Source organism: Centropristis striata, chromosome 20 (assembly GCF_030273125.1).
Source record: "Centropristis striata isolate RG_2023a ecotype Rhode Island chromosome 20, C.striata_1.0, whole genome shotgun sequence".
Lineage (NCBI taxonomy): Eukaryota > Metazoa > Chordata > Actinopteri > Perciformes > Serranidae > Centropristis > Centropristis striata.
The window spans coordinates 16,371,985-16,397,701 of record NC_081536.1 but is presented as its reverse complement, the minus strand read 5'-3'; the positions used below and the strand labels follow the sequence as shown (position 1 = coordinate 16,397,701).

Below are 25,717 nucleotides of genomic sequence, written 5' to 3'. Positions count from 1 at the left end.
TGTAACCAGATGTGCTATATGTACAGGCACTGCATGAAGCATAACCTAAATCAGTGGTTCGTAACCTGGCTGTCAGAACAGAGTGTTTCTAGATAAATCTGAGGAATCACAAGATGATAAAAGAGATAAGAAGTATAAACATATGGTTTAAAATAATTAGTCTACATTTTCTTGTGAAATTCTGAATACTTACCTCTCAGGACTTGGTTCGCACCAGCTGTTCATACCTTACGTTAATGCCCGTTCAACAACTCAGAAAGTCTACGTTAATTTTGGTACATAACTTGCCAAGTTGACGTCATATTGTGGAGAAACATGGCGGACAAACCTACATTTAGTTTTGATTGAAAGAACTGTTCAAAATTTTTGTGAAAACTATATGTTTTTTTCTTGGTAAGAGTTCTCTCAAAGTCCAAAGAAGTTTATTGTCAAATGCAGAGTAAGTAAACATGTTTCCCTGTAAAGTCAAATGTTTTAATTGCTGTCCACAATGAGTGCCTAACAATAAGAGATCTAAGTATAGAATAGATAAAATAACACAACAAAATCAATTCTAAAGGCAGCATGTGCAAAAACACAATAGAAATAAACTATACATGCATACATTTAGTGCAAAGTAGTGTGCAACTGTGCAAACTGAAGGAAAAGAAAAATGTAACAGTCAAGTACAGTTGCATGATGTAGACCATGATTATAGACTCCTGTCATCTGTTTAGGAGTCTGATGGCAGTGGGAGAGAAAGAGTTCTACAGTTCTAAGTTCTAGTTCTAAAGTCCTACCACTCGAATGAACATCATGCTGTATTGAAGAAGACTTGAAACAAGCAATTAAGAACATCATTTGGAAAATGTTTACTAATGTGATAAATCAAGTGAGAATTAGAGTCACTATCTCATGGACATCTATATTATCAGACTTCTTTTTTCAACCAGAGGAGTCACCCCCTGCTGGCCATTAGAAAGAATGCATGGTTTAAGATACTTTCACATTGACTTTACTTTTTAGACCCGAAAGTAATCTCTTCTGTGTATCCCTTCCTGGATAATATCCTTACCCACTGCCATTATTAACAGACAATTTCCCTTAAGCAGGAATCTAATTTTTCTAACATATTTGTCATACTGTTAAAGGTCCCGACTGGGTTTGGACAAAGAGCAGGGAATGATTCACCTGGAGATCAGCATCTCTGATGGACGTGAGTAATAAAATGATGCTCCTTTTCTTACACAGAAAAGCAGATTAGTCTAAATTTTTAACAGATTAAACATCAAATTAGCAATTTTTTTTTTTGTAAACCCTAAACTTTAATTTAAAAAAGGAGTTTGATTTTTTTTTTGCTGTGCTAAAACTTACCTCCCATCTGAATTGGCTGCATGGAGAGTCTTCATACGATTAAGATAATTCATTTTTCAAGGGCCGGGCTGTGACTTGGCTCTTTTCACCGGCCACAGTGCAGAGAGGGGGGGGGGGACTTCCATAAGGCCTCGTGTGTTAATGCCCTGTCTCTGGGGAGACTGCCTCATTTGGCTGATGCTAACACACTGGGACAGCTCTCTCTCTACTTTATCTATTAGTGAGAATAAGGATTGGCCTCCAAAATTTTGCCTCCATGGCTGACTTAATACCATCGGCATAGAGCTGAACCTTGATCGTGCACTACAGAAGGTTGTTTGTTTCTCTCTTTGTTGTATTTTTAGCACTCATTTTCTTGCTTATCCACAGGGTCACAGTACATAACTTGTAAACTTCAGAATTGCTCTGATGGAAACAAGGGCAAGCCTTTCCCTGGATTTATCATCCCTAATTCCCTGGTGGTTCAGGATGAATACGTTTTCATCCAGGTGGGTTTTTATTGCAAGGTCTGGCTTCATTAAAGGACAATTAAAAGCTGTAAAACCACTGCATTCAATCGCATCTTAATGTACAGTCGTGTTTTTCATTAACTAAAAGGGGCCATTATCCTGGGAAAGGATGGCATTAAACTGAAATCACCATGTTGTGTATTATACTGCAACTCCACTCTGCCATAATGCACAACACCCTAATTAGTGGCAAACTCTGAGTTTTGATGGCAGCTTAACTGTTTGATACATGCTGCTAGCAATCAGTGTACACAGTATAGTTTATGAATATTTACCTGAAATGTGATTCAACTGCAAATCTCACTACATTGCTTTCCAGGTGCCAGTAGGTGGCCAGTCTGTCCATTATGTGTCCTATAAAAGAAATGCTTTCTACCCGATGAAGCTTCCCAAGTACACTCTGCCAAAGGTAAGACTGCTGGAAAGGATGCAGTGTTTGGTGAGTAGAGCACATGCAGAGGAACAGGCAGCAGAACAAGTGCAGCATTCATTTTACTGTGAAACACTCTTTATTCCTTCAGGCTGTTTTGTGCTATCATGATGACTTAGTGAGGGTTGATTTTAACTAAGGTTGTTCCCAGTTAGTCATAATGTTTGCTGACAAATCCATTAATTTGTTTTCCCCACATTATTATCCTCCTGAAAATTGATTCAGTTATGCATAATTACATCTTTAGATCTGGTGTTTACTTAGGACTCATGCACAGTTTTAATCAGTTGCCCTCTCGTCTGTATCAACAGATACTTGCTTAAAAAGTGATTGTGGAATTGCACAATTTCCTGTCAACTCCAAAGGAACTTTTTAAAGCAGAAAAGAGTCCATTTGCATTTGCAGAGAAACAGTGTTTTGCCCCGAATCCCATCTGCTGAAAGCACAGCAGGGTGGTTTAGTGGTTTTAGAAACCGTGTCACAACAACAGGAGAGATTTAGTGCCCGCAGTGTTTCGATCAGACTATCCATCCATCCATCCATGTGTACTGTCAAAATTTCCTTCAGAAGGACACTCATCCCCTACCTCGCCACACTCTGCAGAAGGGTTTCGGTAAAATTAAATGTAGCCTGTTTTCTTTTTTAGTGCATGGCCTGAGGTCTAATCGCTGCTGATCCTGACTCAATGATGTCAAGAAGTGACAAATCGGTAGCTTACTGCTTGAGCTTTGTGGTCACTATGGGCACACTAATATTAGAGATATTCACACTTTTATGTTAAGAGAACTCCTTTGTAGAGCCCGACAGATCTAGGATCTTTAGGACTAATTTTGAAAGGAAAAGAAAGTCACGCAGTACTGATAGGGTCCCCTATACAGTGCATTTTTGAGCTGCAGTAAAAATAGACTCTTTCTATGTGATTTTTGCACCGAAAGGTTTTCAGAAGGGTGCTTTCTTGCACAAATAACTTTTATTAAACACTATTTAATATTATTATACATTAAACATACAATGTATTAGATTGCCAATCAATTCTAGAAATGAAAACTAAGAAAATAAAGGATAAATACAAATTAATAGCTAAATAAACCTTAGTGCTGTATGTTTGGTATCTTGCTAACTTCTGACATTTAAATTAAGAATATATCATTGCGTATCACACCACATATACATACCAATTCATACTGCTATGTCTGTGATAAACCAATATCTGCTGATAAAATTAGTCAAATGTTAAATCAGTTGGGGTCTATTCTTTTTAATCAACTCTTAATATCCTTGTCTGCATCAACAATACTTTTATGTATGTAGGACTTGCAGATAATCAGCTCAGATGACAACCAGGTGGTGGCGGCAATTCAGGACTGGCACCAGAATGATTCCTACAACCTGTACATGTCTGAGTCCAGAGGGCTGTTCTTCACCCTGATGCTGGAGAACGTGATGAGCAGCGGCGGCCCGGAGGGCAACATCATGATAGACCTGTATGAGGTAGGCGGCCGCGGTGCTGCTGGGGCAGTGCTGGCATGTTTTTTTTTTGTTTTCAGGCATGCTAGACCAAACCAAATCACTGGGTTTAAAACTGCTGTCATTTGTAGGACAGTGTGGCACCTTCATAAATATATACTTTGAAAGCAATCAGCTGTGATGATTCATATTTTATATAATTAGTGTAATTATACAGGCAATGTTGTAAACTATTTGGGCAATTCTACACTGATGCTTATATTTTGTATGTTCCAACGCTGCCCACACTTTACTACGACTACACTTTACTATTTACTTTTTTTATTTTTTTATTTTTTTTACATTTAATAAGCACTGAAAATACTTTAAAGGGGAACGTATTATTCTCATTATCAGATTCATACTTGTACTTTAGGTTTCCACTAAAACATGTTTACATGTTTTAAAGATGTTCAAAAGAAATCTCTTTTTTTTTTCAATCAATCAGCAACACATTTGATTAAAATCATCATTTAAACAGATAATTAAACAAAAATGGTAATTTTAGTAACTCCATATATTGTCAGATTTTTGACTCAAATTTCAGTGTTTTTCTGTTTTGTAATTTTAAAATCCAACTATATTATATCAGGTTTTTATTGTCAGGACAAGAGTGGAACTGCAACCAACATTTTTTTCATTCAAAAACATTTTTTTTGATACATGTATTAATCTATTAAATGTCAGAAAATATTGAATATTGCCAATTGTAATATTGTAGCGCTGAATGTGAGGTCAGTGCTGTATGGTTGGTATGGACATTTTTCTCTATGTTCGGAAATTGTAGAGATTCTAAATTATAATCTTCGACAGATTTATCAATAATGAAAATGATTCTTACTTGTACACTTTGGTAAAGTTCCTCTTAGCTTTATTCATTGGTCGACTCACAGTCACACAAAACTGGAAGGTTTATCTAAAGAGCACCACACAAATTCTGGTTTGGGAGAAAATGACAAGAGACTCTGACAAGTAAAGTACCAACAGACAGCCTGAAACTTTGCGAAGAGTTAATCTTCATTTTCTGCCTGTGCTTTCTCTAAGTGTACCCTGCACTCAATTCCTTGGATGTCCTCACTATAATGGAACAGATGTTGGTACATTGCCTTTCTTTGTGCTACATCTGAGTGTCTCTAATTTACACTTCCTGCCTGCTTTTATTATCTTTTTCATGTGACATTGCTGCATAAAAAACATTTTGTAGTTGAGTCTTCAGGTAACGTTCCGTCTATACAGAAGTTTAGGAAACACTAGTGTCACTTAAAGCCTATAGTCACAATGCAGGGAAAATAGCAGCTTTAACTTGTGCCCTGAACATGTTTTATGTGTGTTGACAGATGTGCTATGAAGTTCCTAGTGACTGCACATGTATGCATCACTTTAGATTATCCTCATCTGCAGCCAGCAGTAAAAGCATCACACTGTTACAAACACACACCTAAGATAGCCATCAGCATTGGTTACTCTCACTGCTCACTGACCTCCACACACATTTTATGCCCATAAATATTTAGCTGCAATGACCGGTGGAAGATACGAAATGATGAATCCTCCTTTGACAAAGATCTGTGCTTTTTAAAAGGAAGAGAAATGTGAACTCAAGTGATAGCTACATGTGAGCGGCTGCATCTCTGTGCACATAAACACAAAGAAGAAGAAATATCTCAGGGCTGCGCCATATGTTGTTTTGATTCAGCAGTCCTACAGATGGTCCAAAATAGTGCTCCCTGTCAGAAAAACTATCACTTTCAGACATCTCTTCCTCTCCGAACTAGGCCTTCAGCTTTACTTAAGTCTGAATAATTTACGGTTATTTTTTTTCCTCCCTTTTTTGTTATTTTTCCCCCTGTCGCTCTCCGTCTCTCATGTTCGCAGGTTGCCGGGATTAAAGGGGTGTTCCTGTCAAATAAAGTTGTTGAGAACCAAGTGAAAACTTATATCACATACAACAAGGGGAGAGATTGGCGTCTTCTTCAGGCTCCAACAACCGATCTCCAGGGAAACAAGGTCTATTGTGAACAAGTAAGTGGGCCACTGACAAGAGATAGGTCTGATTATTTGGATTTCCTTTATCTTCTCAAATAATATCACACAAGATCATGCCATGCTGTGGTCAAAGAGTGCAAATACAGCAAAACAGCATGGAAGATGTCGGAAAGTAGAAACCTTTTAAATGATTTAAGATACTGTCTCACAATTGTATCAAGTGTATATGTACTCAATTTAAAGGTAAAACTTAGGTTATGTCAATATATCTGTAGTAGTAGTTATGGTAGGAGTCTTTGAAATGTATGTCTATATATTGTAAAATGCTGCATTGTAGTGCAGTACGTACAGTACAGAATAAAGGTTAGAAGGCTTAGAATAAGGGTTATTCTTACCTATACATTAAATCTAAACAGGGTTACATTTTTTATTAGTCCAGTAAAGATCCTACGAAAAACTGTATCATCCAAACAGGCTTTTTTAATTTTTACATTTTTTTTTTATTGTACAATACAATTGATCAACAGGATAGACAAATATGACACGCACAAGATAACACCAGGAACAAGACAAACAAGCAAACAAAAACAATGATAAAAAAAGAAAATCCAGTCTTTAATCTGTGGTGCATCATGTCATTGTATTATATGTTAGCTGCAGAAATACCAGTATGATAACTGAAAATACCCTTTTGATGTATTCTGTTTTTGTGTCAATTTATATCAGGAGTCAGCAGGATGCTTTCACATTGAGCTTCAAGCACAAACTTCCAAAACATATTTACCACTCTGACAAAATGTTTTTTATGTACAAAAGTCTTTCCAAGACCTCTCTGCCAGATCTTCTCTGAGTTTATTCATTCATTATCCTTATCCGCACTCAGGTCGCAGGGGGCTGGAGCCGATCCCAGCTGACATTGGGCGAGAGGCGGGGTACACCCTGGACACTATCTGACATATAGTTCCAGACAATCAAACCTACGGGCAATTTAGAGTCACCAATTGAACATTAGTGCATGTCTTTGGACTGTGGGAGGAAGCCAGACATGAGTGCAAACTCCACACAGAAGAGCCACAGGCAGGAGGCCAACCGGCGACCCTCGTGCTGTGAGACGAGAGTGCTAACCACTACACCAACCTGTAGCTCTTCTCTGAGTTTAACATTTAGCTTTTTTTCTCAGTTAACAATAAAATGACAGAATCACAAAAAAATGTAGGGCAGTCATTGTGACACTTAATAATGTGCATGAGCCAGGTCTGTATTAAAACCTTCCAATTTTTACATTTTGACTTGAGTAAACGAATCTCCTCGTGTTTGTGTTTCGCAGCCTTACTGTTCGTTACATCTCCACCTCCATGTGTCAGAGAATCCTTACACCTCAGGAAACATTGTCAGCAAAGATTCAGCTCCAGGAATTATAATAGCCTCAGGTGAGGAGATTATTTGATTTGAATATCCATGCTGTTGTTTACTTTTAATGATGCTCCCCGATTGTATCCCTCAGCACATGCAGTCAAATCTGCTTTTTAGTTCTGTCTGTCTATCTCAGCCCACAACAAAATTAAATGAAATCAATCTTTCCTGGACATCTGTTCCTTGTTACATCAGTGGAAACATGTTTTTGTCTTGTCAACATTCTTTTCTACCTTTTGTATTCAGGTGTGGTTGGACCGGAGCTGACCAGTAATAATGTCAGTATTTTCATCACATCTGATGCTGGAAACAGCTGGAGAGAGGTACATTAAAACTATTCACACAGCATCTGCATGGAGACATTACTGTGCTGAACTTCTTAAAAGTTAATGTGATAACGTCTGTCTTTCCCCTGAACTTTCCTTCATTTTAAATCCTTAACAAAATGAAAAAAATATGACTTTAGTCAGGCATTATCTGAATAAAGAATAGGAATCTGACTGAGCTTTCAGTGCCAACTTTCAGTTCTCACTTCTTAGTTCTTGGTGATACAGCCACAATTGCAAAGAAATAAAGAATTGAGGTTTGACACCCAGTCTTGTGAAGACATGTGCATCTCTGATCTCTAAAACAAATAAACCAAAAGGATTTTTTTTGCCATCGGCTTAAGACAACAAAAATCAGCAAAGACGGCAGCACCCGCTTGACGCTTTTGTTTATTCACACAACTGAGACTAAAGAACAGTTGTGGTTTAGATTTGTGTGTAGGTGTAAGTATGCATGCTCCTTATGTTGTCATTGGTGCTTGTAGACTAGAGTTTTTCTCTAGTGTGATAAAGAGAGGCTGGTCGTGTCTGCAGGTTTTTCAGGAAGAGTACAGCGTGTTTTTCCTGAATCAAGGAGGATCTCTGGTGGCCATCCGACACACACCTCTGCCAATTAGACACATTTGGTAAGGCTCTCCAAGGGTGTACCGCATCTTTTTAGAGACTATACTCAATCTTCAAAACAAGGAGTGAGACTGCTTTTCTGCTGAGGATTTTCTTACTGAATTCAACTCTATTTGTGGCTGGTCTGTCTGTGATCCAACCATTGTTCTCTCCCTCAGGCTGAGTTTTGATGAGGGCAGAAACTGGGACAAATATAGCTTCACCTCCTCTCCGCTCTATGTTGATGGGGTGCTGGGGGAGCCTGGAGAGGACACCCTTATAATGACGTAAGATATGAAGGAACCAGAAAGAGCTCTTGTGTTTCTAGTTTGTTAATTATTGCATCGGGTAATTATATATTACCCAGATGAAGACTTAGAAGTGTACATAAATATTCTAAAGTCTATTTAATGTGGGTTTGAAAGGATTTCATAAGCTCAAGATGTAGAGGAGTTTCTCAACTCACAGAGGAATATGGATTAAAGTCAGTGCATTAAATTTACCCAAAGTGGGGTTCCTTTTTTTTTTTTTTTTTTTTTAAATCTGTCCCAATTACCGGATGTTTTTGACCTTGTATGTCTCCTTTTTTTCTGCAGAATATTCGGTCATTTCAGTCATCGATCTGAGTGGCAACTTGTCAAAATTGACTTCCGGTCCATTTTCCAACAACGCTGCACATCTGAAGATTACATGACATGGCAGTTACACAATGAGGTAAGAGGATCTCGCTGCTACTCCCTGATTATACCCAAGTGAAGCTCTTTGACTCAGCCAGACAATAAAAGCAGGATGGTACAAGACAAAAAAAGGAAAAAAAAAACTCTGAAATGTTTATGATGCATTATTCATCACAGGGCGAAGTGTGCATCATGGGAATGAAGAGAATCTTCCAAAAACTGAAAGCAAACGTTCGATGTGTCAAGGCCAGAAATCAGTATATTTCCCAGATGTCAGACTCCTGCCCGTGCACAGAGGCAGATTTTGAGTGGTGAGTTCCCCGCTCTGCAGCTACTGTTTTCACTTCATTAAATCCAATGCACGACACTTTATATCCCTCCAGAGGCAGAGTCTGTGAAGCAAACCTAAGGCACAACAAGAGCAGTGTTTGAAGAGTTGTATTTTATGATTTACAACTTGTTATTCTTATTTCTCTTGTCTTGCTATTGACTAAGGAAGTTACTTAGTACTGTGACTTAAAAACAAGTTGCTTTAACTCTTCAATCTATTGTACCTGTATAGTGTTTTATTACTTTGTGGTTAATTTTTATTGTTATTTTATGTTTTAATCAACATTTTACTTTTTATTGTTATGATTTATTTTATTACCAATTTACTGGTTTTAACATCCTACTTTTTGCAAGTTGCTCGTAAAGGACTAAAATAGTGCATTTGGTTTGTTTAAAAGGTGCTTAATAAATCAATTTAATTAAACAATTGATTATTGTACCCTATATAAATAAAACCTTATTTTCTGATTTTGATATACAGTTATGGAAAGAATGATTAGATCACCCATGTTTTCTTCAATTTATTGTTAATTTTAATGTCTGGTACAACTAAAGGTACATTTGTTTGGACAAATACAATGATAACAACAAAAATAGCTCATAAGAGTTTAATTTAAGAGCTGATATCTAGCCATTTTCCATGGTTTCTGGATAATTATTTTGGTTATTATCAAGAAGAACCATAGAAAATGGCTAGATATCAGCTCTTAAATTAAACTTTTATGAGCTGCTTTTGTTGTTGTCGTTATATTTGTCTAAACAAATGTACATTTAGTTGTACCAGGCATTAAAATGAACAAGAAATTGAAGAAAAAGGGTGGTCTAATATTTTTTTTTCTATGACTGTATATTACAATATGTGTGCAGAATCACATATAGATAATTTGTTATGTAATGAACTGCATTACATAAAACAAAACTGTTAAACTTTCTGAACAACTATTAACTGTCATGGAATTATTAATTTAAAAACACAATTTTATAAAAAGGTATTAATCATATCGTCACCATACGCATAACGGATGATGAAAATATTGAAGTTCAGTCCCAGCAGTCAAATATGTAATTGCAGTACATTTCTGCATCTTATATGAAGTGCACTTAGATAGATTTGCATAATGAATAAAAGCAACGCCTCACTCTAGAGACTATTATTATATTACATACTTCTGTATGTCTAACAAGTGTCACTTCAAGCCAGGACTTCTTGTACTTCTGTAGTACTCGACTCTGTCTCATTCCGTCTTTTATCTTCCTGATCTCACTGGTGCTAAATGAACAGCACCGACTAGTATATTAAACAAGAGTAACACCTCACTTTATGACTAAAAGGCTTATTAAACTTTCCAACTCTGTCTCCTGAGACTGTGTTTCTCTGATCATAATAAAAAAATAATAATCTGACAGATCACTCTGACTTTCCCGAAGTGTAATTATAGGTTTGTGTAAACAGACAAAAATATTTTTTCTTCTTCAGAAGTTTGATACATAAAACATCAAATCTCAGATGCTGGAAAGTTTTCCCGAGCCAAGACCTCTATCTACAGTTAACATGTACTTGTTGTTTATTATTCTGCTTAGGCTGAGTAATTATATTTGATATTTCAAATGAATGATAAGTAATCTTGCTAGCTCCTCAGAGTGTCTTTTTCTGTGCTTGTTGTTCCAACCCAAACAGCGACTACGGGTTTGAGCGGCAGATTGACGGGAGCTGTGCTCGGGCTTTCTGGTTCATTCCTTCAGCAACATCAAGAGACTGCATCACGGGGGACAGCTTCCTCAACACCACGGGGTACACCTGATTCTGTTATATTGACACTAGCAAAGAGAGGAGTTGGAAAATCACCTGCTACTCAAAGTGAAAAGGGTTGTTTGTGGACTATTCACCACTTAAAGGGGCAGTCAGTGATTGTAATGTGGTACACTTCTTGTTAAATTTACAGACACATTTTTGGACAAATTCTCCTCATAGTCCACTATTTGTCAGTTCTGCTTGTGCACAAAAAAAATCCAGGGTTCATGTGCAGTCCAGCCTCTGTAAATTGGAAACTAAGTGACTCAGACCAAACAGCACAACACTATCCTGGACACTCTCCTTCTTCTTCTACATTTTCGCCCACATGTTGTGCAAAATACCAAAAATCTTTCTCTATAAACATACTCCGCCTTTAACCTTCAAAACAGACGGACAAAGGAGAATTAGAAGATAATCAGGACAAAAATAGGATAATAAATTGGTATGAGGCTGATCTTCAGCATATTTATTGACAAAATAACCCATGAACTCCCAGCCATAATAAGCTGACTGAACCTGAACACAACATGCTGCAGTTGAGAGTCCTTGGAACCTAGTTAACCAGAAGAAGAAATAGCTAAAACTAATGGATAAATAGTTGAAATATCAACACATTTAACAATAGCTATGTTTTGCACCCAAAGGTGCATGGCACAATACTTGCTTATCAGAATGAAAATAAAATACAAAATACTGTTATAAGAAATGTATCTAGTTAAAAATCAAAAAATATATTCCTTTTCTTTAGGCATTTGGTAGCCTTGATATGGGTCTGATCTTACTGTAACCCCCTACATTGAAAAAAAGTAGAAGCTCTGCTATTTTCCCACATCATAGATTTGAAGGATATCTTGGCTGTGAATTCAGAGGTGCATGATGGGTGGTTTCTGTCAGTAAAAGCGACCATTGACTGACCTGGTGAACAGCCAACTGAACAGTTAAGTCACGGTGATGCACCAGTTCTTTCAGATGACAATAAGACCGGACATTCAGCAGATGCCTTTGTGCAGTGAAGTAAGATTAATTTGTAAGACCTCGAACTTTACAAGCAAACCAATTGTTCTTGTGCAAAACACCCAAAACAGAGCCAGTAGCAGGTTGTAATACAATAAAAAAATAGTTGAAGAGAAAGAGAAGCCCTCTCTCTCCTCCGCTCTATTACCAAAAACAACAAAAAATGGGTTCTCCTTTCTGGACCCTGTAATGCTGCAGTCCAGAGGAAAACAGTTGAAGTGCAGTAGAATGATTTTGTTACTGGATACATAATTCACTTGCATACAGCCAAAGACTGTGATTAAGCTACAGTTTTTTATCGTAGTTTTAACCCAATTATAAAAATGTGTTTTATTTGAGAATAAAATAAATTTTAAATAATGTATTTAAAATGCACAAACATAGGGTCATAAAGTATTTTGTTGCAAATAATATCTTATCTTTTTTTCTGTCAAGCAAAATACTCAATACTCAACTAATGAAACTAACTAATGAAATACCTATTTAAGATGCATTTAATTGAAATACTGCCCATGTCTGTTCCCATGTCTGACACCAACATTGTAACATGATTCATTTTCATTTAAATAACTGTGTTTGATAACATCAGTTACAGATAGAGCCCGACTGATATGGGATTTTTGATACAGATGCTGATACTGTTTTTAGAGGGGGAAAATGTATCGATAACCAATATTTTGACAAATATAGCAATTTTTTCAGCATGAATGAAAATATACCTTTTAGACCTCTGCAAATGTACACAGAGAGCTACTCTCTCAAACATACAACTTTATTAAATAATATCTAACATTTTTATACATTATTATACATTATAGCCAATTCTATCAATGATATCTGATAAAATAAAAAATAAATAACTAAATGACTAAAATTTATAGCTAAATAAACATCATTAATGTTAAGTCAATTGCTGACTATTAAAAAATAAAAAAAAAATAGCTTACACCATTTCTAAATCATGACAAGCAACAATTTTTGCATTATATATTGGGGAAAAAAAGAAAAAGTTTTCATAACCGCACATATCAGACAGCATATACACCGATACAGATATGCCTTTGATAATATTTCTCAACCTATATATCTGTCGGGCTCTAGTTAAAGTTAGACGAGTTTATATCCAATGACTGGTGGTGATGCTTGTTTGATGGAGCTGTGGGGGTTTTCTAGACAAACCACTGTTGTATATCTCTGATGAATGTCTCCCTGTGTGTGCATGTTTTATGTGTTTGCTTTTACACTCTGGTGGTGCTCATCTGTGTGTTTTGGGGGTCTTTAATGAATTCCAGATATCGGCGGGCTTTGTCCAACAACTGCACTGAGGGAACTCTGTTGAAGTATAGCCCCAGGCGACAAAAGTGTCCCAGTCAGGCCCCCAGGGGCCTCCAGCTCTTCACCAGCGAGGGAACACTTGTAGCAACACTGGAGACGAATGTCACTTTCTTGGTCTTTCTCGAAGAGGTGCTGACTTCACTTTATCAAGGCAACAGTAGTGTCTGCATTACAGGCTGCTGCTTGTAGGCTGCATGCTTTTTCTTCAGTTTTTTATCTGTATATCGAGATGCTGTCAGAGACGCAGCACGGAGGCTGGAGCAGCAGCGTATCAAATAAATATGCAGTGACATGATTTACCACTGGACCTCGTTCTTGTAGATATTCTCACAGATATTATGGAAAATGCACTCGGTTTTGTGTCAGCGAGGACGCTGGCAAAACAACTGAGGCTACAGTGTGAGTGACAGTATTTTGTGTTCTTTTTGAAGGGTCTCGGCTCCATGACAAGTATAACAGTGGACTTTGGCGATGGGACGGCCATATCCTACGTTAACATAAGCTCCATCGATGACGGGGTCAAGCATATCTACAGTAAAGTGGGCATCTACCAAGTTTCTGCTACAGCTACCAACACTCTGGGCTTTGACAGGGTGATACTCTACCTCCACATCTCCTGTGAGTAAAATGTATTATTATTATTATTATTATTATAAAAAAAATAAACAATTGTAGCATTTTCCCTCCAGAATATTCAAAAATTTGTAAAGAACAATCTTCATTTTTTATTTTAAAAGAAATGTATTTTTGTACAATAAGATAACAAATAAGACAGAAAAAAGGTGCAATGAGATATATAAGCATACATTTAAGATTTGAATATGGCAAAAGGTACAATATGGAGTATTGTATCTGTTTTTGTGCATGGATGAAAGTAGGTTGATCTAAGATTGATAACCATAACAATGTGAAGATAAACACTGATGAACAATTATGTTGTATAAAAGGAAGCAGCACCGAGCAGCCCCACATGTCCCTCGTCTTCTGCATTGTCCTGTTTCAAAAAGCATTAATTATCTTACATAAAAGGGGTATTCAGGTATTCAGAAGCTGCAGATACAAAGCACCTGATATAACATTTATCTATCATTATTCTTACTAATAAATACAAAAAGAATGAGAAATCAATTGTAAAGCTGCTGCTGTGCCACGCATCTTTCAGCACCACAGAGGCAAAGAGCGAGAGAGATGTTGTTGATTTTAATAACTACACTTTATTATACTTCATTTATAATGATATAGTGTTTGAACATGACACGAATACATGTACTTTGGGATGGCTTTTAAATAGTTTTCAGTTCCTTTGGTTCATCAAATCACTCTGAAAGTGATCTTAATGATATTGTTTGCTACTGTCGTTGATGTTTTTAAAACTACACATTATTGGCAATAATAATGTTGTAAAGTAAATTCAGTAATACATAAATCAATAAAAATACAAAAAATAATGTAAAATAGAAAATATTCAATTAATTATAAGGGGTTCACTGTAGCCTGGTTAGGACCTAAACTGTATGTTACTTAATATCATAAAGGTCTTGATCCTTTATCACAGCTAATCATACACTTTAAGATCCTACAATGTTGGAACAGGTCAAAACACTTCAACTTGTGGGCCTTTACAAAGCAGAAATAATTGAAACACTTGGGCAAAAATGCTCACGACTCTTCTGTAACTCCAAATTGGCTCATTAAAGCGAGCCTCCATCCAAAATATCCATCCAAAGTTTTGAGTGTCACTCACCCCGTGTGGGTGTAAAAGACGGCTGTTTGTTGTAAGAGAAGAGCAGCTCTGGTCAGTTTGAATTCAGCTCATTATAATTCACTCCAATGGTGACATTTTCACGGCCGCAAATAAAGCATCAAAACATCCACAGACACTTGTCAAAGCACTCCTGCTGTGTAATCAACTTCTCTGCCGGCTTTCATCTCGTCATTGCTCTGCCAAAATACAGCGTCACGGGAGCAGTGTTTAGCCATATTTTAAGAAAATGTGCAAATTAATATGTTTTCTCTCTAAAGGTCGACTGGAGCAGGTCCAGCTCTCGGCTCCTTCAGTGGTCGTCAAGAACAAAGCAATGAACCTGACGACAGCGTTACGCCCCAGCAATGTGGGAACAGTCACCTATTACTGGTGGTTTGATAACAAAACAGAGGTAAGCCTTACTTTCTCATTCTCCACCATGCAGCCTATTTACTGATAGATTCACAAGTCACAGTTCATCTCTCTCTCTGTCTCTCTGTCCCCACTCAGCCTGTTGTGACTCTGGATGGAGCGATGTCCTTCACTTTCTCCAAGGAGGGAAGTCACACTGTCACTGTTCAGGCTTCAGTTGGCAATACTGTCCTTCAGGACCAAATGACTCTGGCAGTTTATGGTAAACTCAATGAGCATGCACTGCCTCTTGATATATAAATGTAAAGTGAGAACTATGGAGTCAGTTTTGTCTCCTTACATGGAGAGTAAAGTTTTAAAATCTTCAAAGCCTTAAAAAAAAAAAAAAAAGTCTTATCACAAGGTCTCACTGACAGCCTCCCTGGTGGAGACACGTACGATACCTGACTGCAAGCATGATAAACATCTTGAGTTTTTATGTTATTCCTAGGAAAGGAAATTCTAATGCTTAGACTTAAATTGAAGCATTATTGACGTCACAGAGCTGCAGTCGCTCTCCACCACATAATAATATGAATAATGTCCTCACTAGTGCATTGCATTGTGGGATATTTATGCTGGTGTTGTGTCCAGTAATATTTCACCGGAAATAGTATGCACTATTGATGGTTTCATACTGAGGTTTTCGGACAAATTAAAAAATCTCATGTAGTGTTTTTAGCTGTTTATTTTAGTTGTTTTTTTAGTTTGCACAACTTAAAATGACAAATATAACAACTATAAAAATAAAAAAGTACAGTGCAGGGAGAGACAGAAGGCCTTATTTGAAACCTCTACCTAAATAATGTTAACATCTCACAATATTATAAAGAACACAAAATTAACATACAGAAAATAATACGACTACATAATAGTGATGAAAAAGTTGTATATATATATTCTGTTATATAACACAAAATAAGACTGTTGATTGTTGATGTGTGAGTTTGTGTGCTTGTGTGTGCAAGTCGGTGTGTGTGCACGTTTTTAGTGTACAAAGTATCAATTTGTTTTTGGTCGAGCTTTTGTGGCCTTTATCAGATGGGGAAGTTTACTTAGTTTTCATGGTGGTGGTTTAGTTTTCACATGATGATCAAAAAGTATGGGATTTGGTCACATGACAACAGGTGGCTGTATGGGGATTTAACAAACTCCAGATTGCTGTTAAAGGTCATGAGATTTTTGTAAGTAAACCTTGTAATAAGAATTATTTGTGAGGCTGCTTCCAAAATTGAGGCATTTTTAAAAAGATGTACAATCTTTGAGCAGAAGATGCATATTAGGTCTGAATTTGATTTCTGTCTGCACTCCAGATTATTTCCGGTCACATGTTTTGGCCTTTTCTTCTAATTTGGACGATCTGAACCCCGGGGTGTCTGAGTGGAGAGAGGACATCGGGCGAGTGGTGAAGAACTCCATGATTCAGGTCAGTTCTTCAGCTGCTAGCTTCTATTATAAAGACAATCAGGAATGTACTGAACTCCTCTTCCAGATTCTGTCAATTAGCAGTTTTGCAGTCGCCGGGAGAAAAAAAAAACTCCCTGTCTAGTGAGCCAGTGACATTTCCATTCTTGGTTATGCTGCATTTGTAATGTATGCATGTGGTCTTGTGTCAAGCGTTGCACTCCACTGCTTGCAGTGTCTTTAACCTCACTTTCTGTGTAATTAGTTGTTAACCTCTACACGCTGACATGGAGCATCACTTGAAATCATTATCACCAGTACAAGCTTTCAACTGAACTTGTCAAAACGTTAAAGGGCAGTAAAGCACCACTGTGACAGTTGGCATTCAGCTCTTTAGAGAGCAAATGGCATTACCTTGAGAAAACACCAAAACCTTGAGTAAATAGAGCTTAACTGTGGTTTAGTGAGTCTGGATCCCACTATCAGACAATGTGGTAATGTCAAAAAAGCAGCAGGTTATGTAAAAGACCTGGATACCGAGCTCTATATATATCCAACAGTAGCCCTTAGTATGAGACATCCACTTTGACCTTCTGTCTTGTCAGATATTACCATGGTTTACACCAGGAAACTGACAGGAGACCTCTGGTTACGGCAAACATGCACTAAAAGCCCTGGCCTTTACCAAAGACTGTCAAATTAAACTTGCATGTTTCACTTGATCCGTGCATTATATCTAGACAGTGACTGGTACTGAGGCAAATGATATATGAAGCAGAGGGTCAGTATTTACTCATTAATACAGGGCCAAAGTGAAGAATATCTCTCCAAACACTGTCAATTAAAAAACCCTTTTAATGAGGTTGTGTTGTTTTTATTAAAGGTCACAGGAATCAACGAGGATCAGCTCCTGGTCACGGTGCTTCCAGGTCTGCCGACAACTGCAGAGGTTTTCCTCGTGCCCGAGAAGAGGCCAAGAGACAGAGGCACGGATGAAAAGTGGGCGCACCTGGATCAGGTACTGTCTCATCAAATCATTTTAATGGCCCCTGGCAGATGCTCACTACAATGTGGTTTTCTGTGATAATTAAAACCGCACAGAAGTAAGCTGAGGAAGACAAAAGACCGTCTCCAGAGAGGACATGCCTAGAGGATATGTCCTTTACATTTACAACACTATTGAGCTATCAGTGTGAGCTCCATTGTTGTGATAAGAAAGAAAAAGAGATATCATATTTTATGAACATTTCTCTCATCAGAAGCTTACATCTTGTTGAGTGTTTCGATATGTATAACAGAAGTTGTACAGAAGTATGCTCTTTACATATGTTACATCTTATAGTCACATAAGAAACATAATGTTTTTTTGTTTTTTTACATTATACAAATGAATCACACTGTAGGCTTAACAAATAGGATCACATTTTCTTTATCCAGTTAGGGATTGAAATTTATATGATTTTCTATTGTGCTTATAAGTCAGATTCTTTATTGTTTACAGATACATTTTCTGTGTGACAGAAAAGTAGTCCTAGATCAATTTTCAGCATCAATACAATAGTTTTAATATCTTTGCATCTGAGCACAGTGAAGGGTTCCCATGTATGCAAAACTTGTAAAACCTGCAAATTTAGAGACTAGTTTTCCAGTCATGGAAATACCTGGAAATATATTAAAATGACCAGAAATCCTGAAAATAATTAATGTTGTCCTGAGAAATTGATGCTCTAAAGCCACACACTTGACTACTTAAACTTCGGTGCATAATTGTTTGAAACTCCCTTTTTGCTCCCTTTTCCTTTCGGAACCAGTTCTTGCTTCCTATCCCTATAACAGTTGTAGTCCAGTCTTCCTTTATTGAAAGATTGCAGCCATTATGCATGATAGCTTGGCCTGCACCCAAAAGTATCCTGTGCCATAAGTTCATTCAGGATTTCATCCTGGTATATTATAACAAAAGAGCAATCAACCTCCATTCATTCATCTGCAGCCTCAATTGTGGTAGTCATCGACTGGCTTTCCCATATATCATGCAATCACCCTTAATAATCTTCCAGTCTTTCTTCAATTTTGAACATGGACAGTAAAGAAGTTATTGGAGCTTTGTGTTCCACTGTAAAGTCATGATATTAGATCTTTGTTGTCTCTAATCTTGTATGCATCAATGAATACAATGACCAAATTAAATCCACTACCCTTAGCTTGTGTAATTTCTTTACTAGAGTATTCTCTAAGCTGAGGATACCTGAGGAACAGAGACGCTTAAAAAGAAAAAGTTTCATCTTAATGGAACCATGTCTTTGTTGGAACACAGTAGGAAGAGTATGTGTACTGTAATCAAAATACAATCAACAGATACAACATATAAAGTCAAACACACTTATTGCTGATCATTCTTAAGTTCTTTTATAAAATGTTTTATATTTTACATGCACTTGAATCATTTTATCTACCTTCCAGGCAGCCATTGCTTTCCCAAAATTTCAGTCTGGTATGAAAATCAACTTGTAGGGACTTAAAACCTGCTATAAGGAGGCAATAAATCACAATGAGCATAATGTCTGCATTTATTTTTGTCAAAGTTACATTATTGTTGCATGGTAACACAGTTTTAAGTGCAGCCTGATTTGGAAAGTCTGCACTCCTTCGCCACGCAAGAATAAGGTTAAGTTTGACAGAAATAAATGCAGACATGATGCTCATTGTGATGGATTACTGAAGTCAACCAAGTTTAAAGTCTCTGCAAATGTATTTTCATACCAGGGTGAAATGATTGGACACCACTGGCTGCATGGTAGGTAGGAAAAACGTTATGTTATTCCTTGGAAAAGGTCAGCAGTAATGAAGGGTGCACATTTTTTGTGGTAATTGGGGTAAAAGATGCGAAAAACTCTGGTGTGGTTCATTAAGTAAAAACACACACAGAGAACAAGAGGAATAGGTTTTCTATGGCTGCACTGTTATTAGCATGCAGGGACATCAGAAAGAACATCTAATCAGGCATTGTATCAATGTGCAGTTTTCAGGTACTTTACTTGAGTATTTCAATTGCTACTGCAATGCTACTTTATACTTTTACTCTGCTACATTTCAGAGGCAAATATTTTACTTTTACTCCACAACATTTATTTGAAAACATCAGTTACTTTGCAGATTCAGTTTAATAATGAAAAATATAAATCAACTAGTAAATTATGATGTATTATTATAGATTTTGCTGCCCAGCAGTGTGTAAAGTAATTGGAAAAAGCTTCACCTTTAACCAGCTGCAAAATTACAGCTATAAACACATTAATGCATAAATAATAGAGTCTTAACTTGCATTTGTATATGCAGCATTAAAATGTGTTCACTCACAATGGCTTTTCAACGTGTTCCAGAGCCAATGGAGTAATGTCCTTTATACAATCATGTCCGTTTTTAACGCAACAGATTGAAGGTCACAGGTTTTCAATGTTAGTTTTCGAGGATGCTGCTTTCACACTCAGTCATAATACTATTACCTGTGAGCAAATATCCCGTTTACCTGTGGAATGTTCCAAATATGTGTTTTTGGATTGTTCCAGTACTTTCGCAGTCTTTTGTTGCCCTTGTCCAAACTTTTTTTGAAATGGGCTGGTGGCATCAAATTAAGAGTTAGCTTATATTTACAGAAATCCACAAAGTTGATGAGGTTAAATATTAGATTTATTGTCTTTGTGCAGTTTTTTTCAAATGAACAGGTGTGAAAAAGGATGAGCAAGTTATTGCATTCTGTTTTATTTACATTTTAAGCACATTCCCACATTTTTGGGAATCCGTAGAATATAAACTTGAACTTTAAGTAAACGATCTGAGTACTTCTTCCACGCATACACCTCCTTAGACATCCTCCTCATGTAGTTTTCGAGTAAAACCCCTTTGATTCCCTCCAGACTCATTCAATCAAAGAGCAGCTCCTCACTTTTACTGTATTTGTGGTTTTATGACGGCTAAATTATGCAACACAAACGTAAATTGTTAATTTTGCTTTGTTTTCTCTGTCACTGCACAAAAAAAAAGATATTGCACTCATTGAATCACAGAAGCTTAGGCTTTAAAAGAGGACATTTTGTGTCTTTATTGCTCAAGTCCTAAATTATTTAATGTTTCCACAAATGCACTTTGTATTTCAATCCCTCCTAAAGAGTAATGCATAATGTCAACACTAGAGGGCAATATCTCCCCACGTAAAAGCACTGAAACAGCATCCATCAGAGCACCGAGGAGACACTCACAAAGCATCTCAGCTCATATTGTCAACTCCCTGCAATCTTTTAGAAGTTTCGAGACTTGCATAAAGCTTCAGATAATAACAACAACACAATAATTTCAAACCCCCATGCTTCAAGCTTATTATTTTCTTCAGGCAAAATAAAATTCTTCAAAACTAATCTCTTATAATGTTATAGAAAGCCATTAAATATGTAAACAAAACAATAAAACAGCGCTGTTTTTAAAGCACCAGCCAAACGAAAGCTCATTTATTCATCATAACAGAGAGGACCTCGACGTATCACAAGTAAACATAATTTTGCTGGCTCACAATCAGTCTTGAACTAAGTTAATAGGTATTTAATTACATTGATGCATCATATAATTGGCAGCATCGAGAAAGGAGACAAACTGGGGCAGGCGGCCTGGATTGGGAATTAAAGAGATGTATTTATCTAAAGCCTGTCTGATTACCTGGCAGAACCTCACAGACAATAGGGTAATAAATCTTCAGTTCACTGCTCTCATCTCCAGTGAATGACTTGCAATGTGGATGCATTAAGTGATCGTGTGCCCACACACACACACACATGCATGTGCTGAGTGTATGTGTGGAGCAGCTTATTAAAATGTGTAATAGATTTACTGACCCTGATATGCCACTAGAACAAAAAGTAATTATTCATACTGTGTAGAGCAGTCTAATTTTAACCAGTGGAAAGATTTTAGAAAGAGCGAGATGGAATTAGTGAGGCATGGCTAAGGACTCAAATGGGCTCTGGGAAGGCATTTTGGTCTCCTGTTAAATGACTGCTTCATCTAGGTGTGAAAAGCAGGGGAACTTGAGGCACTTCAGGGAGAAAAATTAAAACAGCAATTTATGATATTAGAACATACTTTTCCAATAGCTTTACCTCACTGAACTTTTAGATCCGTAAATCAGCTATACGGAACAATTTAACTAGGCAAGAAATGCCCTGTTTTGACTAGCAAAATATATACATTTATTAACATTTTTAAATGTCACTGTCACACCATAAGAAGGCCGCCTTTACCTGATAGGGTTTCCATCGTCATTAAAAGCCTGCTGGGTTTCACTGCAGCAGGTTTGGTTTTCCCAGTGTCATATCAACGTTTGCTCCTCTTTAAAAGGAAGCAAAAATTCCGATTCATAATTCAGGCTGTTGGATGAAATGACTGCGGTTGAAATATTGATGAATGTGGAATATGGCTGTTCAGCCACCGCTAACTGAGTCTTCTCTGCTCCGTCACTCCTCCTCATAGCTTTCTCAGGTTCTGCTAAGTGCTTTGAACCAAGACCTCATCCAGTTCACACTCAAGCCGGGGGTGCAGGTGAACGTGTACGCTACGCGGCTGTCTCCAGGTGAGTCTGGTAACTCCGCCACACACCTACCTCACCTACCTTTTTAAGAGCGGTGCATTTCAGGTGGCTGTCTCTCTGTTTTTTTGAGTCCAGAATAGAGTTGCAGCAGTATACTGGTTTCACGGTATTAAAGGGGACGGTTATCATGTACATTTGCTTATCTACGGTATTGAAAAAATCCAAACTGCATGTGTGCATCTCCTTATCCTCCTCAACCTCCTGTCAAGCTTGTCAACTGGAGCAAAACACATACATACAACAACTGGTTAAATTTAAATAAGAGATTACTTTTTTCACAAGTCCTGCTCCTTTTTTAGATAGACAGACAGACAGACAGACAGACAGACAGACAGATATATAGCAGCAGCAAAAGTAAAAAACATCAAGCACACCATACAAAATATTGAAAAGTATATAAGAATATCAAAAACAAACTATCCAAAGACAACTGTACAACAAACAAATGTAAAATGATCGGTTATCTTATTGGTATCGACCGCAAAGAGCAGTATTTATCAGGTATTTATAAAGCCAAAAATAAAATCCATATCCTGCATCTCTATTTTAATTGTCTTATTGGTGTATTGTTTGTTTTTAATATATTTAAACCCCTCTGGAGAATACTATTGATAGTGAGTGGATTATTCTGGATAAAGTAAACTGCACTTTGGAGAAAAATATAAAAGGTTCATTGGACATGAGCTGCCTCAGTATTGATTCCTCGAATAATGCCAGCATAACAAGAAAGCAGTGATACTCCATTGTTATATTTGTTTTATTTATAGGAGATTAAAAGCATGCATTATCCTCATTTGGCCCTGTGTGTGCACTCAATTTCTCTTTGATTCTTCCTCCTTCAAAGCTCCTCTTGTGGACAGCAGTGATAGTGGACACAGCGGCACTGCGGTCATCATGCTGGTGTCAGTCGTACTGATGGGCTTGGCTGTCTTCGTAATATATAAATTTAAAAGGTACAGTGTGTATAATATATTGTAACCACATGCAGGGTGCAGGAAAACTGTATGGAAGATTTATCTTCACATTCCCAGACTCATATCTTTGCAGATATATGTGATAAGATAGATGTTTTTGTTTTGTGAATATGTGTGTGTGTGTGTGTATGTGTGTTTGCATAACGACCCCGTTCAGAGTCGGCCCCATTATCTACAAGCAAGCACCTCACAGCTGAACTCCTAAAACTTTCCAGAAGTATTCAGACCCCATATATCTCTGAGTTATGGACACCCGCGACACAATAATAGCTGGAGGAATAAGACAATTCCCCTCTGTCTCAATCTGCAGAATATTACAGGGAATGACAGTCTAATCAATTCTCCCAGAGTGCTGAATGGGTGTCACAGTCCTGCAGTTATCAATATTCATCTATCTGACAATGTGAGGGTTGACCTTTTGGAAATGCTAAACACAGCCATCCAAGGTGAGGCATACTCTGCAGAATGGCAGGAAAGGTTGAGGAGATAAGTCCTGAGACAACATACATTATACAGTGAGGGACATACAGTAAATAGCATCCTCTGCGGCGAGTAATCCCATGCCAATCATCTGGGAACGTTTAAATTCCACTGTAGTTTCTGGATTTTACTCATTATAAAGTAAAACATTACTTAACTTTAACTTTCAAGATGTTAATTACTACATTAAGAAATCAAGTTTTACTTCCTAAAGCCGCTTCAAATGTCACCGCACCAGCTGCGGCACAAAATCACAAGGGGAGGCTCTGAAATTAGAAATGCAAGATGTTAGTTTTAAGCAGAATTGAGGGTGCATCTGAGGGGATGAAAAATTGATTGAAAATGGAGGTGAACAATATGAAAGTGAGAGAGCAATGCCCAGTGGAATGCGAAATGCCCTAGTTTCCAGCTTTCAAGCAATCCTCTCCCATCCAACAGTTAAAAATAGTGTGTGACATATTATGCTTAGTGAAAGCATTAGTGAAACAGACCTGATGGCAGGTTTCCATTAGCTTGCCTTTCTTAAAATATATATATTTTCGTCTTCTGCATGACCTACAGGAAGATCCCGGGCATCAACACATACACAGCGGAGCAGCCTGACAAAGAACAAGAGGTCATCCCGACAGTGACCTCCATAGCCGTCCCAAACCCTGAGGGGGACAAGCTGACCTCTCTGGATCATGTGGATGTACAGTTAGACTCCAAAGGCAGAGGTATTAATGGGTCTTCCTTTAAGCTACAGTCATTCCTCAAGAATACACAGGATTTATACACATTGTTATTTTCAGATTCTTGTGTTGGACAATGAGAGTGTACTTGTTTATGTAGTGTTTTATTCTAGCACTTGACAAAGTAACTCCCTAACAGAGGTTGTGTGAACACCATCTGCATTGTTTCCAATGCAACAAAAGGTTCCAAAAACGTGGTGCACTGGTCTTAAAAACTAGTGATGCAATGATCTTTTCGTTACCGAAACCTGGTACCTTTAGCTATCAGCTAATACAGAGCACCGAACCGATACCAGGGTTTAATTAATCAGCTGTATAATTTTAACTGGAAGGCAACAGCTTCTAAATACAGCAACACATTGGGAAAAAAACTTAAAAAGGAATTACAATTCCAGTGTATAATGTAAATAAATAGATTGGCCCCCATGACATCCGATCCAGCTTTTTAAGTCAGTATTGATATAGGTGCATCTCTTATAAAACTGTAGAATTACTTAAAGGGGCTGTACACAACATTTAGTACATTATTATAGCCATAAACAACCATTTACAAGCCCCTTCTAAACACACAGCAACACTTATGAAAAGTAAACCTGTAAAGGTCACATTACACTTCCATCACTTAAACTCAAGCCTATGTTGCATGTGTAACAAATACAAGGATGCTTTTCATTTTTTGTTTCGCTCCTTTGGCTACTTTTCTTGAAGTTTTCTTTGCAAATTTGCAGAAACATTGATGCGCCGTGTTTGGAAATGTAGTCATTATTCTTTTTAATTAGTACCAAAGATGTGAGTTTACAATTCACATACAAAACATTGAAGCCACTTAATTAGAGAAAGCCGAGGAAGACAAGGGAAAAAAGGCCTTTACCCTGGATCAACTTTAAACTTGTAGCATTTCTTTTCTTTTCTCTGCTGTTTTGCATACTTGTTTGCAGTCTTCCACATAAACATGTTTTTAGAAATAACATAAAAGTACACATGCTATAACTGATTTTCTTTTAGTTTTTGTGTGATTTAATCAGAATTAATTTATATTTGATAAACAGCAGAGACTTGTA

General features: G+C 37.2%; 1 protein-coding gene across 1 annotated transcript in view; it reads left to right on the top strand.

The window, feature by feature from the left end:
• Positions 1 to 25,717, top strand: part of LOC131993421 (VPS10 domain-containing receptor SorCS1-like) — a 57,742-nt gene that overhangs the window by 28,944 nt on the left and 3,081 nt on the right. Inside the window, exons 6-26 of the mRNA XM_059359330.1 lie at positions 1,131 to 1,195; positions 1,723 to 1,841; positions 2,182 to 2,271; positions 3,604 to 3,783; positions 5,674 to 5,820; positions 7,112 to 7,214; positions 7,444 to 7,520; positions 8,058 to 8,149; positions 8,306 to 8,413; positions 8,723 to 8,840; positions 8,981 to 9,114; positions 10,812 to 10,925; positions 13,235 to 13,406; positions 13,709 to 13,895; positions 15,300 to 15,433; positions 15,532 to 15,655; positions 16,746 to 16,858; positions 17,720 to 17,854; positions 22,354 to 22,453; positions 23,316 to 23,424; positions 24,487 to 24,641. Of these exons, the coding sequence (XP_059215313.1) occupies positions 1,131 to 1,195; positions 1,723 to 1,841; positions 2,182 to 2,271; positions 3,604 to 3,783; positions 5,674 to 5,820; positions 7,112 to 7,214; positions 7,444 to 7,520; positions 8,058 to 8,149; positions 8,306 to 8,413; positions 8,723 to 8,840; positions 8,981 to 9,114; positions 10,812 to 10,925; positions 13,235 to 13,406; positions 13,709 to 13,895; positions 15,300 to 15,433; positions 15,532 to 15,655; positions 16,746 to 16,858; positions 17,720 to 17,854; positions 22,354 to 22,453; positions 23,316 to 23,424; positions 24,487 to 24,641 (2,576 nt within the window). The remainder of the gene's footprint in view (positions 1 to 1,130; positions 1,196 to 1,722; positions 1,842 to 2,181; positions 2,272 to 3,603; positions 3,784 to 5,673; positions 5,821 to 7,111; positions 7,215 to 7,443; positions 7,521 to 8,057; positions 8,150 to 8,305; positions 8,414 to 8,722; positions 8,841 to 8,980; positions 9,115 to 10,811; positions 10,926 to 13,234; positions 13,407 to 13,708; positions 13,896 to 15,299; positions 15,434 to 15,531; positions 15,656 to 16,745; positions 16,859 to 17,719; positions 17,855 to 22,353; positions 22,454 to 23,315; positions 23,425 to 24,486; positions 24,642 to 25,717) is intronic.